The sequence below is a fragment of the Neofelis nebulosa genome, chromosome 1, assembly GCF_028018385.1.
Source record: "Neofelis nebulosa isolate mNeoNeb1 chromosome 1, mNeoNeb1.pri, whole genome shotgun sequence".
In the NCBI taxonomy this organism is placed as follows: domain Eukaryota; kingdom Metazoa; phylum Chordata; class Mammalia; order Carnivora; family Felidae; genus Neofelis; species Neofelis nebulosa.
The window spans coordinates 61,627,294-61,646,897 of NC_080782.1; the positions used below are offsets into that span (position 1 = coordinate 61,627,294).

The 19,604-nt window shown below is 32.9% G+C and overlaps 1 protein-coding gene across 4 annotated transcripts in view; it reads left to right on the plus strand.

The window, feature by feature from the left end:
* The window catches only part of RANBP17 (RAN binding protein 17), a 333,236-nt gene that overhangs the window by 34,247 nt on the left and 279,385 nt on the right, over positions 1-19,604 (plus strand). For 3 of the 4 annotated variants that reach the window (XM_058723330.1, XM_058723321.1, XM_058723322.1), the window contains exons 9-12: positions 1,931-2,050; positions 3,940-4,086; positions 4,916-5,088; positions 7,098-7,291. In XM_058723330.1, the coding sequence (XP_058579313.1) occupies positions 1,931-2,050; positions 3,940-4,086; positions 4,916-5,088; positions 7,098-7,291 (634 nt within the window). The remainder of the gene's footprint in view (positions 1-1,930; positions 2,051-3,939; positions 4,087-4,915; positions 5,089-7,097; positions 7,292-19,604) is intronic. The other variant, XM_058723324.1, reaches the window with a different exon arrangement.

Below are 19,604 nucleotides of genomic sequence, written 5' to 3' on the forward strand. Positions count from 1 at the left end.
AGACCAGGCAAGACTGAAAAAAAAAAAAAAAAAAAGGAAAAAGTTGTCAGTTTAATATCTAAGCTTATAGATGTAAAGTTGGGGGATTCTGAAATTGCCATTTCATGAATAAAGATACTACAGACTTAAAGTACAAATCAGTGGTGTATTTGTTTAAATCTGTTATTGCCTAGAAGGGAGGAATAGACTTACAAAAATACTCTGCCTCTTTTTTTTTTTTTTTTTTTTTAAACTTGTCTGCTCTCCCATCTAGAGTTTAAAGATTGTGGTTTTTAAACTGGGTTCCACAGGACACTCATGTTTCCAGATGGTGCCACAGAGTTTCAGGCTTCTGTCTTTTAACCAGAATAGTTTTGTTTTTAGTTGTTTAAAAACCATGGTTTCATGTATAATTATGTTTTGGAATAAAACAAACAAGCTACTGGTGCTTAAAAAATTAAGTGGGGAACAACTGCTTTAACAGAAAGTAACTAGCATTTATTGGGCATGACCTACTATAAGGTGCTTATCTCACCTCATCCTCAGAGCGGCCCTGCAGGGTAAGTGTTATTATCCTCACAATGTTGACAAGGAAACAGACCCATACTGGCTTAAAGGAATTTCTTTAGGGCAGCAAACTAAATAATGAAGCTGAGATTCAAACCCAGGTGTTTTTGGCCCCCAGACCCTGAGTATTGTTTTGTTTTGTTTTGTTTTGTTTTGTTTTGTTTTGTTTTGTTTTGTTTTGTTTTGTGAGAGAGAGAGAGAGAGAGAGAGAGAGGGGCAGAGAGAGAGGAAGGGAGAGAATCTTAAGTAGGCTCCATGCCCAACATGGAGCCCAACGCAGGGCCTGATCCCACGACTGTGAGATCGTGACCTAAGCTGAAAACAAGAGTAGGACACTCAACTGACTGAACAACCCAGGAGCCCCATCCTGGATATTTTTGATACACTAGTGGTTCCCAAACCTTCTACACATCAAAATTGCCTGAGGAGTTTTTGGTTTTTTATTTGTTTAAAACAGTAAGGACTGTGGCCAACTAGAGAACATCTAAAAAGGCCGTCCTCTGATTCTTGTCCATGTTCTCACCTTTGTTAGGAGAGCCAGACATTATGTAAAGTCTCTTAATTGAAATATTTAAATATTTAGCCACTAATTCTATTTTTGTTTGTTTGTTTGTTTTATAAAGTGGGCAAACAAACATATGTGGACCAAAACAAAACTTATGAGGGCTGTTTGGCCTGAAAAGTTGCCAGTTTTGGGCCGCTCACTTAATGATCAAACAGGCTTCAAATGGTTTTCAGTAGTAAAATTAAGAACCCAAGTAGTAAAATTGTCTGGTAAAGTATTAACTTTTGGAAGATAACTAGACCATTGATATTTTTTTTGGAATTTTTATAGAATATCTGATATTTCCAGCAGTATTCTCCAAATTGTGTCTCAAGATATTAATGAATGGTATGGGTAAGATGTACCATCACCAAATAAATTTGGGATATGCTGGATTAAGTAAAGTTACACCAAGTTACACTGAAGTAAAGTTCCCCCACTTACAGGATACCACAGTACAGAATGTACAGTATTTGTTAAACATACTCTACCACAAAACCATATTTTAATTTTGGTAGAACACCTGTTTTATTGGTTCATGAACAGAGGTGGGCATAAGAAGCAACTGGGAGCCTTTTGAGTATGTCCAAGTTGCTCTGGCATACACATATGACAATATATTAAAAGAGAACACACACAAACAGAAATTTTAGTGGTGGAGTTAAAGGGTTATGGGTAGTGATGGTGATTGATGATGTGTAGCTTTCAGGGTTCCTAGATTCTATAATGCTTTTGTATCACAAAAATTAAAAAATATTTTTTATGTAAAGACTCGTGCTCCTTACATGTGGCCATAGTTACTTTTAAAATTGAAATGAATTTTGTTGTTCCTATTTTTAGGCACTTTCATGTTTAGTTCAGTTTGCTTCTACAAGAAGGTCCTTATTTAGCAGTCCTGAACGTGCCAAGTACCTTGGTAATTTAATTAAGGGAGTAAAAAGGATACTTGAAAACCCTCAGGTATTTATGAAGTAATTTAATTAATACTTAGTATATAGAAATACAGTTTTTCTGCTGAAAGGTGTGTAATAAACTCATGATTTGATTATGATTCTGGAAGAAACATGAACTGTCATATCCATCTTCCCTTGATCTCATTTATAGTAGAAATGGACAGTTTTTAAAAATGGATGCTTTCCTGATACACTTCTGTGTTCTTCCTTTTTTATTTTTTTCCATTTTTTTTAGGTGAATAAGAATAGAAGGTATATATCTTATTATGCTTCTGCTTTACACCATTGTACTGCATTTCTTTGCTTGCTTGTACTTCTTAAATTACTAAAGTAATTAATTCGGAGTTATATCTACCTTCTGAAGACTTAATATAAATCTGAATGTTAATATTGGAGTAAGTGGCTTTAAATTTTGAAATTATGTCTTTTTGCCCTCTTGTGGACAAATAAGAGTTTGTAGATTTAAAAACCTTTCCTATACATTAACTGCAATGTTCATTTTAGAGAATTGCAAAGCCATTATTAATTAGTGATTTTGACTGCCTTGATAACATGTTTTATTTTGCTTTTTATTTTGTCTTTGGTTTAACATATGGATTTTAAAATGTTAAATGATTTAATGAGATTTATCTGTCTCTTAGTTACTAATAACTTTTGAGAGGACATATAGTACTGTACATAAAGAAAATTTGCTTGCTAGCTAAGGAGCAATTGATTTTGTATGTCATTCTCAGAAGTATTTTAGTATTTTAGGTGTTATGCTATTATTTTTTCAATGATAGCGGAATTAAGAAATTTACATGTTTTGTTGATAAATGGGATTTTACTAATGTATGTCAAAATTTTTAGTTGTTTAACTCACTGTCATCAATTAGTATGTGAAAGATAATATGGTAATATCAGATAATTGTTTTAACTGGTTTTCCAGCCTCATGTTCATGTTTCATGTCTGTAAAAGTTGGCTTGAGTATTGTATTATTTTAGAATTACAATCATGTAGTAAAAGATCTATTAGTATGAAGTATCTTTTTGTAATTTGTCCTTAATAATTAGATACTGTTTTATATTTTCTTGGAGCTCATATGAATGAAATTTCTTAGAAACTCTTTGAGTATTAAACATATACTCTATGAAGTCTCTGTCATGCCAGCTACAATGCAAACAAAATGTTCAAACTTTTATAAAGATAACACTAGTGTCCTGTCTTCAAGGAGCTCTCACAGACAACTGGGGGGCCTCTTTCTTGGTCTTCCTTTTTAACCTTTCCTTCTCTGAGGTTACTTCTGTGTCTTATAGTACTTCTGTTAGACTTTCTGCCCTACGTTGTAATAATTGTTTTGAATGACTTTACTTAGGGACAAGGAGTTGCTTGAGGGCTCAATGCCTATAGGTACTCAATAAATATTTATTGAATTAAAAGAAATTTCTGTTGTGTATGCACAAATACCATTTAAGTTCATCAGTTGGTATTGCTCTTTTCCAGGGTTTCAAGAACCCATGCTTAATTTTCATCTTAAATATTTTTCAAGTCTTCTACTGACTTGTGTTTAAGCCACAGTACACATACATGTGCACACACACAGACATGTACGCACACATGCAAATTTTTTCTGTAATACACTGGGTTCCTAAACATGATTTAGTCATCACAGAGGAAAGCTTTTTCCAGATCCTCTACTTTGGATTCCTTATTTTAATCATTGATGCCAACATTAAATCCAACAGGAATCATTTGTTTTCTTTCATTAATGATGTACTCAGGTGACACAAAGTACCATATGTACCCATGAAAACTGGAAAACTTAATAAAATACTCTTGGAATTTTAGTGATAAGTCATTAGCTTGGTTTGTTTTTAAGTATTTTAAAAAGCCTTTCTTTTTGTCTCATAATTTAGGGTTTGTCTGATGCAGGTAATTATCATGAATTTTGCCGATTTTTGGCTCGTTTAAAGACAAATTATCAGCTGGGAGAATTAGTTATGGTGAAGGAATATCCTGAAGTTATCAGATTGATTGCTAACTTTACCATTACTAGCCTGCAGGTAAATAAAAACATATAATTGATGTTAAACAGTAGATACTTTTTAGAACAATTTCTTGGTAAGAGATGGTGGGGACTTTTAACATTTGTTAGAGTGCTTTGCTAAAAATACTTATTCCAGAGTTTTAGGTGAAAGTTCATTGTAACATAATAAACATTTAGAGGCTATCTGAGTATCTACTAAAGAATGAGTTGAGAAGCTATAGTAAAAATTTTTTTTTTAATGTTTATTTATTTTTGAGACAGAGAGAGACAGAACATGAATGGGGGAGGGTCAGAGAGAGGGAGACACAGAATCCGAAACAGGCTCCAGGCTCTGAGCTGTCAGCACAGAGCCCGACGCGGGGCTCGAACTCACGGACCGCGAGATCACGACCTGAGCCAAAGTCGGCCGCTTAACCGACTGAGCCACCCAGGCGCCCCTATAGTAAAATTTATGTGAAGAAATAAAAGACATTTTTTAAAGTTTTTTTGGAAAATTCTTTTTATAAGTTGGGGGGGGGGAGCTTTAAAACCACATTTTCCACATGATATGAACTCTGAAAAATATTCATGGAAAGATTAGAAGGAAGCACACCAACTTTTAATAGTGATAACCCTTGGGTGGTAGAATGAGAGATTATTGGTTTCTTCTTTATGCTTTTTTGCATTTATTTACAAAATTTGCTATGTTAATGATGATTGGTTATATGATCAGAGTAAAAGTTAATTGTAAAGTCTGTGTTTAGTAATTTTGTTTAGAAAATCTGTGTTTAGTAATTCTGTCTTATTAATTCTTAATTCTAAGAAGATATGTCATTTTAAATAACGTTTGCTCTATTTCTTTGTAGCATTGGGAATTTGCTCCCAACAGTGTTCATTATTTATTAACTCTGTGGCAAAGGATGGTAGCATCAGTTCCTTTTGTGAAATCAACTGAGCCCCACTTATTAGACACTTATGCACCAGAAATCACGAAGGCCTTTATCACTTCTCGCTTGGAATCTGTTGCCATAGTTGTGAGGTATTGAAAACTAAATGTTTCTGTTGTATTTTTATCTTTTGCATCTTAGAATTTAAAAAATTTGAGGTAAAATTTACCTAGTGTAAAATCACCCTTTTTAGTGAATAGGTCTATGAGTTCTGACACGTGCATATAGTTGTATAACTACCATTACAGTCAAGATAGAGACTAGTTTCATCACACCAGAAAGTTCTTTTGTGTCCCTTATAGTCAGTCCTTTCTCCACCCTCAGGCTCTGGCACTTACTTACTTGTTCTGTTTTCCTATAGTTTTTGCCTTTTTAGAATGCTGTATAGACATAATATATAGCCTTTTAGTTCAGCTTCTTTCACTTGACATAATGCATTTGAGATTCCTCCATGTTGTATCAGGGGTTCTTAAAATTTATTGCTGAATGGTATTTCATTTCCTGGATATATCAGTTTGTTTATCCATTCACTCGTTGATGGACATTTGGGTTGTTTCCATTTTTGTCAATTATGAATAAAACAGCTATAAACATTGCTGTGCAGGTTTTTGTGTGAACATAAGTTTTTATTTCTCTTGGGTAAATGTGTAGGTGGCAGATTTCTGGGTTGCATGGTGAGTGTATGTTTTACTTTATAAGAAACTGCCAAACTGTTTTGCAAAGTGGCATTCCCACCAGCAATGTATGAGAGACCTAATTGCCCTTTATTCTCATCGGCACTTGATATTGTCAGTTTTTTTTTTTAATTTTAGTCATTCTAATAGGTGTGTAGTGGTACCTCATTTGGGGTTTAATTTGCATTCTCTTAATGACCAATATTATTTACCATTTGTATATGTTGTTTGGTAAAGCACCTGTTAAATTTGTTGCCCTTTTTTAAAATTGGGTTGTTTATTATATTGAGATTTAAGAGGTCTATATATGAGATCACAAATCTTTTTATTGTATGTGTTTTGTAAATATTATCTTTTAATCCATAGCTTGCCTTCTCATTTCCTTCACAGTCTTTCGAAGAAGTTTTAGAGTTAAGTGAAGTTCAATTCGTCTTTTATTTTTTCTTTTACAAGTTTTATAGTTTTAGAATTTACATTTACTTCTGTGATCCATTTCGAGTGAATTTTTATATGAGATAGCTTGAAGTTATTTTTTGTTTTTTGTTTTTTTTATGGGTGACCAATTATCCCAGCATCATTTGTGGAGAAGACTATCTCTTCTCCATTGTATTGCCTTTATACTGTTTTCAAAAATTAATTGACCACACGTGTGCTTTCTGGGCTCTGTTCTCATTAATCTATATATTTTTCCTTCTGCCAATACCCTGTCTTGAATACAGTAGCCCTATAAGCTTTGAAATCAGGTAGTGTGAGTCTTTTACCTTGGTTTCCCCTTTTCAGTTGTTTTGGTTTTTTTACTTCCTTTGCTTTCCCATGTAAACTTTAGGATTGTCTTGTATCTATCAAAAAATCTTGCTGAGATTTTGATTAGGATTGCTTTAAATTTGTAGATTAACCTGGGGGAAGAATTGATACCTCGGCAGTATCAGGTCTTTCAGTCAATAATCATGTTTATCTTTTAATTTATTTAGCTCTTTTGTGATTTCTTTGCTTAGTGTTGTGTTGTATTAAACCTTCAAATTTTATATATGTTTAATTAGGTTTAATGAATTAGATTTTTTTCTGATTTCTTTGGAACATGCAGTTTTTTAAATGTCAAGTTCCAATTGTTCATTGCTAGTATTTAGTAATGTGGTTGAGTTTTGTATATTGACCCTGTTATGCTAGGACCTTGGTAAACTCATCTGTAAGTAATTGTAGCTTGTTTTATGGTTTCTTTGGGATTTTTTCATGTGTACAATCATGTCGTCTTCGAACATAGGTATTTTATCTCTTACTTTCCAATCCATTTGTCTTCTTTTTCTTTATCCATGATGGAATTTTTGTTTAACATAAAGTTTATTTGTAGTGAATAGAAGCTTATCACATTTAAAAAATGTATATTGCATCCTAATGTTGGCTGTGAACTTGTTCTTATATATTTGCAGAGATAATTTAGATGATCCACTGGATGACACTGGTACTGTGTTTCAGCAGCTGGAACAGTTGTGCACTGTCAGCAGATGTGAATATGAAAAGACGTGCACTCTTCTTGTACAGTTGTTTGACCAAAATGCGCAGAATTACCAAAAGCTTCTTCATTCAGCTTCTGGGATAACTGTGGACATGGCAATTCAGGAAGGTCAGTAAACTTTGTATGACTGTATATGGTATTATGTTGAATTTTAAGTAGCTTCATTAATCACTTTAATACTTTTACTGCAAATTATTTTTATGTATTTCCCCCAATTCCTCGTCCTCTAATAAGCCATTAATTTTGTTAGCCTTCTGGGTATTTTGGTTGCCTGGTGGTTAATTTTCAGTTCTCATTTATAAGATACATGGGAAGTATTTCTCTGGAATTGGTATCAAGGAAAGCTGATAATGGTATTTGAGTAGAGTTCATTAACTTGTAACTATCTTTTAACTAATCATGTTTTCTTCTTTGCTGTAGTTGACTGCAAATTCAAAGCCCAATTTCATCCAATAAAAAATTGTATAATACCTCATTATGGTTTTGCATTTGTGTATTATCCTTCACTATGGCTTTAGTTTACTATTATATTTGAATCCTCACTTTCCTCATTATTTTTCTTTAATGCTTTATTGAAGGAGGGTTTATTTATTTCTGAATGTCCCTTTAAATCCTTTCAGGAACATTGCAGGGAATAAAATTAAATAAATATATTTTTCACATTTTTAAAAAATGAAATGAAGATGAGAATTGAACTGACTTTATCCATTTCTAAAAGAAGACACTTTAATTATGGTTCCAGAATGTTTTTTCTTTTATGTTTTTTTCCTTTTATTGTTTCGGGAAGTGAGTGGTAAGGGATGATAGACTTCGTGATTTCCTATGTAAACTCTTTTCAAAACATTGTTTAAAAGATTATCTTTTACTTTTATATAATGTCTTAAAATGTCTTTTATTATCTGTTTTTGTTTTTGTGTTTGGAGTCACACATTAAAAAACTGCTGATGGGCTGCATAGTGGAGTAGTTAACCTCTACCTCAAATAATCTCTTATTAAGATCTCATTATTTATAAATTAAATTAAGGAGCAATATTTTTGCAGCATTTTAGTCTTTTCATGGTTGATTTCTTCCTTCAGAGTTTTTGAAATTATTAAATATTAAATACGTACAAAAGGCTGTGTATATATATTGAGACATAGTGACTAGCAATAACAAACAGCATCACACAGCGTAAAGAATAGGTCAGTATCAGTATCTTTGTTGTTCCCATTGTTTCTCTGTCCAAATCTATCCTTTCTTCCAGCAGAAAATACTTGGAATCTTGAATTTTGCATTTATCAATTAGTGCCTTTTGTTATTCATAGTAGTACTGCGTGTGTGTGTGTGTGTGTGTGTGTGTGTGTGTGTGTGTATGGGTGTATACAGATACATATGTATATATGTATTCTGGAAATAATTCATGGTTTTGCAAATTTCTGAACCTTATACAACTGTATACAATGAAACTGCATTCTACAACTTGCTTTATTTTTTTTCCTCAGTATTGCATTTATGAGGGTTTGTGTTGATGCTATGGCTGTAGTTCCTTGATTTGCACTGCCACTGTTCTGTTGTTTGAATATACCAAATTTATTTATGCATTTTCTTGTCAGTGGATATTTTTATTTTTTCTGCTTTTTGCTAATGGAATGAGTGCAGCTGTGTAAAGATTGTTATGTATATCCATTACATAGTTTCAGTAGAATGATGCCAAACTCGTTTACAGAGTGATTTTCTACTTTACTTCCCACCCACCCTCACATAGATCTTTGCCAACACCTCATAATGTTAGACTTAAAATTTTTACCAGACTAGTTCAGATAATATACTTCATGGGTATTTTAGTTTTTTTCTCATAATTAATGAAGTTTAGTATTGTTTTATGTTTGTTGACTGGTATTTGTGTCATTATCAATGACATATATTTATGATTTTTGTTCAGTTTTCTACTCACCATTTGGATTATTAGTTTATCTTTTACTGATTGAATTCTTTTTGTGTTTTTGATGCTAACCCTTTAGTGATTTGCATTGTAAATATTGTCCCCAAGTTTGTGATCTGCCTTTACATGTCACTTTAATGTATCTATTCTCTTAGTTATTTTTCATATCAAACTTTATTTTAATTAAATCACCTAATCTTTTTAAAGAGGTAATATGTCCCCATTATCCAGAAAAAATAAATTAAAATGTGTTTCTGTTTCAGTTCTATGATCTGTCCTCTTGTTCTTCACTCTATGTAGCAATTTTTACTAGTTTTGCGTATATTTTCAAAGTTTCTGCATGCATATACAAACAACTATGAATTTATAAATTCTTATCCCTCTTTATTTACTTAGGATGTGGTATACACCCTTAGTGTTCTGCTCTTGCTTTTTCTTTCATTTAATAGTGTACTTGATAGCCATTTTCAAATTTAGAGAATGCTTATTTTTTATAGATGCATAATATTTTATTCTTACTGTATTATTATTTAATCATTCTTTCTACCATTGAAAGTCATTAGAATTATTTTTCATCTCCAGCTATTAAAATTAATGCCATATAGATTAACCATGTATATATGTCATTTTACGTGTATACAAGTATATATAGAAGATAAATTCCCAGAGTAGAATTACTATTGGCTAAAAGGGTAAATATTTAGAACTTTTATAGATATTGCCAAATTACTTTTGGAAAGGACTATGTCAATTTACTTGTCCACCAGCTAGCTATCTATGGGAGTGTTTCCATATTGCCTTCACAGGATAATTTTACCAGACTTTTGAATTCTTAGCAATTCTATAGGTGAAAAATGGTTTCTTAGTATAATTTAATAATCTCATATCAGTTAGGCATTAAGTTTATTTAAGACTATTTAGTCTTGTTTTTCTGTAATGACATGTTAATTTCTTTGCTGTTTTTTGGGTGTTGGTCCTTACTTTTCTCATTGATTTTTTTTTATAAGAGCTCTTTGTATTTTAGAAAAATGAGCTCCTTGTCTGTGGTAAGAGTTGCAAATATCTTTTTCTTTTCTTTCTTTCTTTCTTTCTTTCTTTCTTTCTTTCTTTCTTTCTTTTTTTTTTTTTGTGTACAGTTTGATGAATTTAACAGTTATTCATAGCAATGTAACTATCATCACATTCAAAATAGAATTTCCTTCATTCCAAATAATTTCCTCATGCTCTTTGATCCCTTTCCCTGACTCTTGACATGCGAACCACTGGTTTCTGTAATTGTGGTTTGTTTCTTTTAAATTTTTGCATAAATGGAATCATACAGTAAGTAGTCTTTTGTGGTTGACTTTGCATAGCATAATGTTTTTGACATTCAAATATATTGTGTATATTAATATTTTGTTTCTTTTTATTGCTGCATAGTATTCCATAGTGTAGTTCTATCTATAAAACTATAGTCTATCCACTGTGTGATGGACATTTGAGTTCCACTTTCAATTGGAAGGCTATTATGAATAATGGTGGTATGAACATTTGCAGACAAGTCTTTGTGTGTTTTTAAATTTTTATTTCTCTTGGGTAAATACCTAAGACAGATTGCTGGGTCATATGAGAAATGTATGTTTAATATTATAGGATACTACTGGGGTGCCTGGGTGGCTCAGTCGGTTGAGTGTCCGACTTCGGCTCAGGTCATGATCTCGCAGTTCGTGAGTTCAAGCCCCGCATTGGGCTCTGTGCTGACAACTCAGAACCTGGAACCTACTTCAGATTCTGTGTCTCCCTCTCTCTGCCCCTTCCCCGCTCATGCTATATCTGTCAAAAATGAATAAATGTTAAAAAAAAATATATAGGATACTACTATATTGTTTTATAAAGTACCATTTTCCATTCTCATTATTTTCTCTACATCTGCATCATGATTTGATAGTGTCTTCTTAACCTTAGCCATTCTACTGGGTATCTAAAAGTGTATCATTGTGGTTATAATTTGCATGTCCCTAATACTTAACAGTGGTGTGCTTTTTGGCCATTCATATATCTTCTCTTGTGCACTATTTGTTCACCTTTTTTGTCTATTTTTAAATTAGATTGTTCTTTTATATGTATTCTTATTGGAATTGTAGGACTGTTTTACATAATCTGTATATAATTTCTTTTTCACATAAATGTTTGCAAGTATTTTTCTCTCTGTCATTTCTCTTCAACTGTTTTTCGAAGAGCAGAAGTTTTAAATGTTGATGATCTACCTTTTCAATTGTTTCTTTCTGGCTTATGCTTCTTGTATTTACGAAATCCTGTGCAGTGCAAGTCACAGAGATGTTCTTCTGTATTTTCTTCTAGAGGTTTAATAGTTTTAGCTATTATGTTTAAATTCGTGAACTTCCTGGCATTAACTTTTGTGAATAGTGTGAGTTGGGGTAAGGCCCCATCCCCAGCCCATACAATTATATAGTTGTTCTAGCACCATTTGCTGTAACAACTGTCTTTTCCCCCACTGAATTATTGTAACACCTTTGTCAAAAATCCATTGGTTATAAAAGGCTAGGGTTTATTACTGGACTCTATTCTCTACCATTGATCAGTATGTCTGTCCTTATGTCAGTGTTATACTGTCTCGGTTACTGTAACTTTGTAAGTCTTGAAATCAGGTAATCTAACTGTCTCATTCTTCTGTCTCAAAATAGTTGTGTCTGTTCTCGATCTTTTGCCTTTCTTTATTAATTTTAGCATCAGATTGTTAATTTCTTTAAAAAGTCTCACTAGGGGCGCCTGGGTGGCTCAGTCGGTTAAGCGTCCAACTTCAGCTCAGGTCACGATCTTGCGGTCCGTGAGTTCGAGCCCTGCGTCGGGCTCTGGGCTGATGGCTCAGAGCCTGGAGCCTACTTCGATTCTGTGTCACCCTCTCTCTCTGCCCCTCCCCCGTTCATGCTCTGTCTCTCTCTGTCTCAAAAATAAATAAACGTTTAAAAAAAAAAAAAGTCTCACTAGAATTTGATTGGGATTGCCTCAATCTATGCATCAGTTGGGCCATCTTCACAATATTGAGTCTTCCAGTTTGTGGACATGGTCTGTTGCTCCACTTAATTAGGTGTCCCTTAATTTTCTTTGCAATGTTTGATTGCTTTCAGCACACAGGTATTAAAAATGTTTCACTAAATTTATTCCTATATATTTTTGATGTGGTTGTAAATTTTACAATCATTCTCTGCTATTCTATACAACCAGAATTGATTTTTCTCTTTGTGTCCTATGACTTTGCTAAATTTACTTATTCCAATGGCTTTTTTGTAGATTCTTTTGGATTGTTATATAAGATCAGGTCATCTGCAAATAAAGACAGTTTTATATCTTGTATTCAAGCCTTTTATTTCTTTTTCTTGCCTTATTCCACTGGTAGGACCTCTGGTACAATGTTGAATAAAAAGGGAAGAGTGGGTAGTCTGGCCTTGTTTCTGTTTGTACATCTAAAGCATTGAGCCTTTCACCATTGAGTACGATGTTATCTGTAGGTTTTAAAAAAGATGTTCATAATAATTTTGAGGAATTTCCCTTCTGTTCCTCTGTCTATTTATACTGAGTGGTGCATTGATTTTTATTTTTAATGCTTTTTATCCACCTATTCAAATGACCCATTTTTTTTCCGCTTTTTTACTAATATAGTGAATTACATTGATTGATTTTTCTGCGTTAAGCCAGCTTTACATTCCCAAGGTAAATCCTACTTTGTTATTATATAATATAATGTTCCTTTATATAATGTTAGATTCCATTTGTAAAAAATTTCTTATTTTACATTGATGTTCATGAACGATATTTATCTGTAGTTTTCTTTTCTTGTAATGACTTTGCCTGGTTTTAGTAACAGGGTAATACTAGCCTCATAAAATGAGTCAAGGAGCATTTCCTCTTCTTTCTTTATCTTCTGAAGGAGTTTGTGTACCATTAATATTATTTCTTTGTTAAAAGTGTTATAAAATTCACCAGCAAAGTCAGTGGGCCTAGAGTTTAGAATTACAAATTCAAATTTTTTAATTGATATAGGACTATTCAGATTTTCTAAGTGCCTAACTTAGTCATTTGTATCTTTCAAAGACTTTATCGTATTTTAAAATTTATTGTAATAAGGTTATTTTTTATATTCTGTTACTTTTTTTTAACTTTATTAAAAAAGAGAGAGAGAGAGAGAACAAACGAATGTGAGTGGGGAACTGGCAGACAGGGAGAGAGAGAATCCCAAGCCGGCTCCATGCTATCAGCGTGGAGCCCAACATGGGCTCAGACTCATAAACCATGAGATTATGACCTGGGTGAAATCAAGAGCAGGTCACTTAACAGACTGAGCCACCCAGGCACCCCTGTTATTATTCTTCTGCTGTCTGTAGGATCTGAAATGATTTTCCCTTCATTCTTTCTCTTTTAACGGAAGTATACTTAACATGCAGTGTTACAATTTTCAGGTGTACAACATAATGATTTGATATTTGTACATAATGTGACATGATCATCATAGTAAGTCTTAGTTAACATCTGTCACCATACATAGTTACAAAATTATTTTCTTCTTGTGATGAAAACTTTTAAGATCTGCCCTCTTAGCAGCTTCCCGATATGCAGTACAGTATTAACCATAGTTAACATGTTGTACATTGCATCCCAATGACTTAGTTTATAACTGGAATTTTTTATTTTTTGACCTTGTTTACCCATTTTACCCACCCATCTCTCATTTTTGATAATGACAGTTGTTGCCTAGTTTTCTTTCTTCCTTATATATTTATCAATTTTGTTAATCTTTTCAAAGAACCAACTTTTAGTTTCGTTGATTTTCTTTATTGTTTGTTCAGTTTTTATTTCATGAGCTGTTTTAGTTTTATTATTGTCTGTTTTATACATTTGATTTTATTTGGTCTCTCTCCACCCCCCCCACCCATTTTTAGATAAAGGTTTCACATCTTTTGAGTTTTAGATTTTTGTATTTTTCTAATAAAAACATTTAAAGTTATAAATGTCATTGTTAAGCATTGTTTTAGCTGCATCTCATGAATTTTGATGCTTTATTTTTGTAATCATTTAGTTAAAAATATTTTCCAATCTGTATTTCTTTTTTAATGCATGGATTATTTGACAAGTGTATGCCTTTTATTTCCAAATATTTGGGGTTTTCTTAGTTGTCTTATTGTTACTGATTTCTAATTTAATTCTACCTTGGTCAAATACTATTTTCTGGGATTTCAAACCTTTTAAATTTATTGAGACTTTTTTTATGACCTAGCCTATAGTGTGTCCTGGCAAACATACCGTGTACCCTTGAAAATAATATGTACTTTACCATTTGGGATATCAATTTGTAAATAGAAATTAAGTCAAGATGGTTACTAGTGTTGTTCAGATATTCTTTGTCTTTACTGATTTTTTGTTTTGTTTTGATCTGTTTCTATTATTTACAGAGAGAGGTGGTATAATCTCCAAATATGATTGTGGAATTTGCTATACTACTTTTAATTGTCAATTTTTGCTTCTATAGAAGTAAGACATGTATAAGTATAGACATCTATAATTGTTTTGTCTTTTCTGTTAATTGATTCTTTAATCTTGAAATGTGTCTTATCAGATTTTACCATAGCCAGTGCCTTCTTATGCTTTCCATTTACACGGTATATCCTTCTCCATCCATTTACTTTCAATCTGTCTGTGTCTTGATATTTAAAGTACATCTCTCAGACAGTATATCGTTCTTCCTTTTTTAAAAACCTATTCTGACCATCTTGGCTTATAACTGGAGTGTTTAGTCCATTAACTAAATGGGGTGGAGGGGGTCTACCAACTCAATACCATGTGAACTAGTTCCTTAGAATGAGGTTCTTTATATCATACTGGTAGTCTAGTAAGACTGCAAATCATGCGAGGTCTGACTTGAGAGTTTTTTCCTCCTCTCTACCTCATGTTAAAGTCAGGTCAGAAAAGTTTCTCTATTGTCTTTCTCTGTGAAGGGCAGGTTTTTTTCCCCTCCAGTTCCTTTTTTTTTTTTTTTTTCACTAAGGGTGAGTTTCTTGTTGGACTCCTCACATTGGGCATACCCTAGGCTTTCCGTTGGCCTTCAGGGAGAAATTCAAGTTCTCTAGTTGTTTCCATGCTTATGTCTCTAAATTTTAGCCCTCACATTTTTTGGCCTTTGAGTATTTATTTTACTTCATCAGCTCAGAAGTACATTTGGTGCCTTTGTGCAAATTAGACAAATACAGATGTAACATAGAGTGCACAGAATGGTGAGTAGCGCACAGGCTAAATTTTCATCCCTCCTTGTCTTTTTAGTTAAGTATCTTTTTATAGCTGTGGTTGCCCTTTAAGCCTGTGTTGTAGTATTTTTAAAACTTTGTTTTTGTCTAATGACTCAATGCTATCCCATGTAGTATCTTTTCAGATTTGTTTTCTACATTAATTCAGATTATGTTATGTTATAATTTGGTTTGTGTTTGGCCAGCTACCAATAAAATCATATTTTTCTTTTTAGTTTATATCCCAAATAGTGTTTGCTTCTTTAATAGTAAAAAATTAGTAGTTTTCACTTCATTGTGGTCAGCTTGATGCTCTGAAAGGCTTTTCAGCTGCAAAACAGCTCCTGGATAAACTTTTTAATGCATTGCTGGGCTTGAAATAAGTTCATGAAGTTTTTGACGTTCCTTCTCCCCTGTGCTGCTCTACACTCCTCTGTTCCCCCACCTCTTATTATTTCTCTCTCAAAAAAAAAAAAAAAAAAAAAAAAGAACTTTAACCAGAATGGAACTAGTCAATAGCAAACAAGGGCAAAAGGCAGTATTGCTTTCAAAGGCAAATTATCAACAGCAGTGATTAAATTGGTGGCAAAGCCTTAGGCCAGTAGCAAGGTAGGTGTACTGAACTTAAGATTCTTCTATTAAGTTGGACGCTTCAAAGGGGATAAAGTGGTCCCAAATTATTAGAGCACGTTGGCTTCCAGCAAAATAGTAAATTAAAATCTTCTGTGACAAATAGCAACCATAATTTAGGGCCTCGAGAATCCTGCAGATTAAGATCAACCAAATGAGTGTTCATAATTTAAAAAATAGTGAGCACACAAATAATGAAACAAGACATCATGAATGAGCATTGAGAGAAACAATAAATTGTATATTCGATTTGGACCTCCCAGAGGACTTAAGATATTATGATTGGATAGGAATGTAAAATAATTCTGTATGAAATGTGTAAAGAAATTAAAAAAAAGAATCACAAATGAGCAAAAAAGAATATGAAAAATGACCAGACTGAAGAAGACTCAAGTAAAATCTTTATTATTGAAGACAAATTTTTGTGACCTGAAATTTAATGAATGCATTGAACAGTAAGTTAGATCTAGCTGAGAAAAGAATTCTCAAATTGGCAGTTAGGTTTGAAGAAATTTTCAAGAATGTGGAGAAACCAGGAAAGTGAGAAAATTAAAAGAGATAATTTTTGAGAACTTCTCAAAAAATTAAAGATCAAGCTATGATATGATCCAGCAGTTCTACTTGTGTGTATTTACTCCAAGAAAACAAAAACACTAACTTGAAAAGATAATCTACACCCCTGTGTCTATTGCAGCTTTGTTTATGGTAGCCAGGACATGAAAGCAATCTAAATGTCCATTGATGGATGAATGGAGAAAAACTGTGGGGTGTGTGTGTGTGTGTGTGTATATATATATGTATGTGTGTGTGTGTGTGTGTGTGTGTGTGTATGTGTATATATATACGTATATATATACGTATATATATATATACGTATATATATATATATATATATATATATATATATATATATATATATATATATAATGGAATATTATTCAGCCATAAAAAGGAAAGAAATCTTGTCATTTGTGACAGCAAGGATGGATCTTGAGGGCATTATGCTAAATGAAATAAGTCAGAGAAAGATTAATAACCATATGATCGCACTTATACATAGAATCTGGAAGTAAAACATAACAAAAAACTGAACTTATAGATACAGAGAACAGAGTGGTGATTGTCCAGAGGAGGGAGTGGGGAGTGGGCAAAATGGGTAAAGGTGGTCAAAAGATAGAAACTTGCAGTTAAAAAATAAATTTCATGGGGATATAATGAACAGCATGATGACTATAGTTAATAGTACTGTTAGTTAATAGTACTGTATAGTTAATAGTACTTGCAACTTTTGGGGCCAGTAAAATCTTTAAAGTCTTCACCATAAAAAAAAGTTGGTGACTATGTGAGGTGATGGATGTTAACTAGACTTACTATGGTAATCATTTCCTAATATATATAAATATCAAATCATATGTTTTACACTTGTAACTGATATGTCAATTGTATCTCAGTTTTTAAAAGTTGAGCAAGTTATTTGTATATAAAGCAAGTCTTAACAAATTTCAGTCACATAGCATCAGAGTTCACATTGTTACTAACTTGCAATTAAAACTAATGGCAAAAATAATAATAAACGAACTCTATACACTTGGGTATCTTCTAAGGCACATGAGATACCATGTTACTCCCAGTAAATTGGCAAAAGTAGCAAATCATATAGGAGAATGTAGATCAAAGGGAATTCTTATATACTTGTGGTAGGAGTAAAAAGTAAATCAATCAGAAATGGAATGGAAATCAATTTGGTGTTATTTTGCTAAGTGGAACATTTGAATCCCTGCTGACTTGGCCCTTCCACTCTTAGGTATGTCCTCTAGAAAATCTCTTCTACACAAGAGGACATGTGTGAAAATATTCGTAGTCTAATTGTTCCTGAGGACACAAAGTGGAAACAGCTCAAATACCCATAACCATTAAAATGAATAAACAGATCATAATGGTTACACAATAGAGTAATGTGTAACAGTAAAATGGAATGAAGTACAGGTATACTTATGATGAATTTCAGAGATAGGATAGGTGGTGAAATAAAGCAATTTTCATCATCAATTTTCAGGAAACTGTATATAGTATGAGACACTTAATAAAGCCCCAAACAAGTGAGACTAAAAATATATTGTTTTAGGAATATATGCCTAAGTGGTAAAATGAGAAAAAAAATTCAAGAGAATAATAATATATTCTTATATATATATTCTTATATAATAAGCACCAAATACAGGATCATGGTTACCTCTTGGGTGGCAGGTAAGGGGATAAGCTAGGGGAGGAGTATGAAGGTAGGTGTGACTGTATTGGTAAAGCCTTGGTTCTTAAGTTGGATAGGGAGTTCACTGGTGTTTGTTTTATTATACTTCATATCCATTACATATAGCTTCAGATATAGCAAATATTATATTACAATGTAAAAAAATTCAGATGTAAAATCAAATACCTGTTTTCCTACAAAAGGATACCAAATGAAAATATAGCTGTTCTGGGGCGCCTGGGTGGCGCAGTCGGTTAAGCGTCCGACTTCAGCCAGGTCACGATCTCGCGGTCTGTGAGTTCGAGCCCCGCGTCGGGCTCTGGGCTGATGGCTCGGAGCCTGGAGCCTGTTTCCGATTCTGTGTCTCCCTCTCTCTCTGTCCCTCCCCCGTTCATGCTCTGTCTCTCTCTGTCCCAAAAATAAATAAACGTTGAAAAAAAAAAAAAATTAAAAAAAAAATAAAATAAAATAAAAAAAAAAAAAAAAAAAAGAAAATATAGCTGTTCTGAGATATATGAATGGAATTAATGTCAATGTAATAATTTATTGATATTAAATAGGTGTATCTAGTGAATGAAGTCAGACCTGATTCTTGATTAATATAAATTCAGAGTTTTTATCATAAGATATACTATGTGTTTTTAATAATAATTCAGTGTCTAATGCTCAATACATAGAAAATTTTTAACATTTGTTTCCTTGCTGCTTTTTTTTTTTTTTTTTTTTTTTTGGTAAAAAGGCAGTGGGGTGGGGCACCTGGGTGGCTCAGTCAGTTAAGCAGGGTTCCAGCCCTGCATTGGGCTCTGCGCTGACAGCTCAGAGCCTGGAGCCTGCTTCAGATTCTCCGTCTCCTCTCTCTGCCCCTTCCCCACGGACACTTTGTCTCTCTCTGTTTCTAGAAAATAAATAAATGGTAAAAAAAAAAATAAGAAGAAGAAAAACAAAAAGTCAGTGGAAAGGAATCTACTTTCAAAGATATCTCTGGTCTACTTAAAAATAATTGTTCTGTATTACAAAAAAAATGTCTAATGTGGCTCTAGTTTATACTGTTGTATGTAGCGGTATTCAATTTCTTTTGTGCAGACTAAACACTTCAGTTAGTGTTGAACAAAGAAAATTATATGCTCTCGTTATGTGTGCTTTAATTTAGATGCTTAATGGCTTTTAATGTTACAAAATAAGTTTATTATTATATTATGATCTCATTTGTATTATATTGTCTTGCTCTTCCATATTTGTGGTGATATGGTCATGGTTTACAAAAACAATAATCCCTAAGAAATAGGTCATTAACAGTAGTTAACGATTACTTGTGATCTATGGTAATGACTGATTTCTTTGGGATT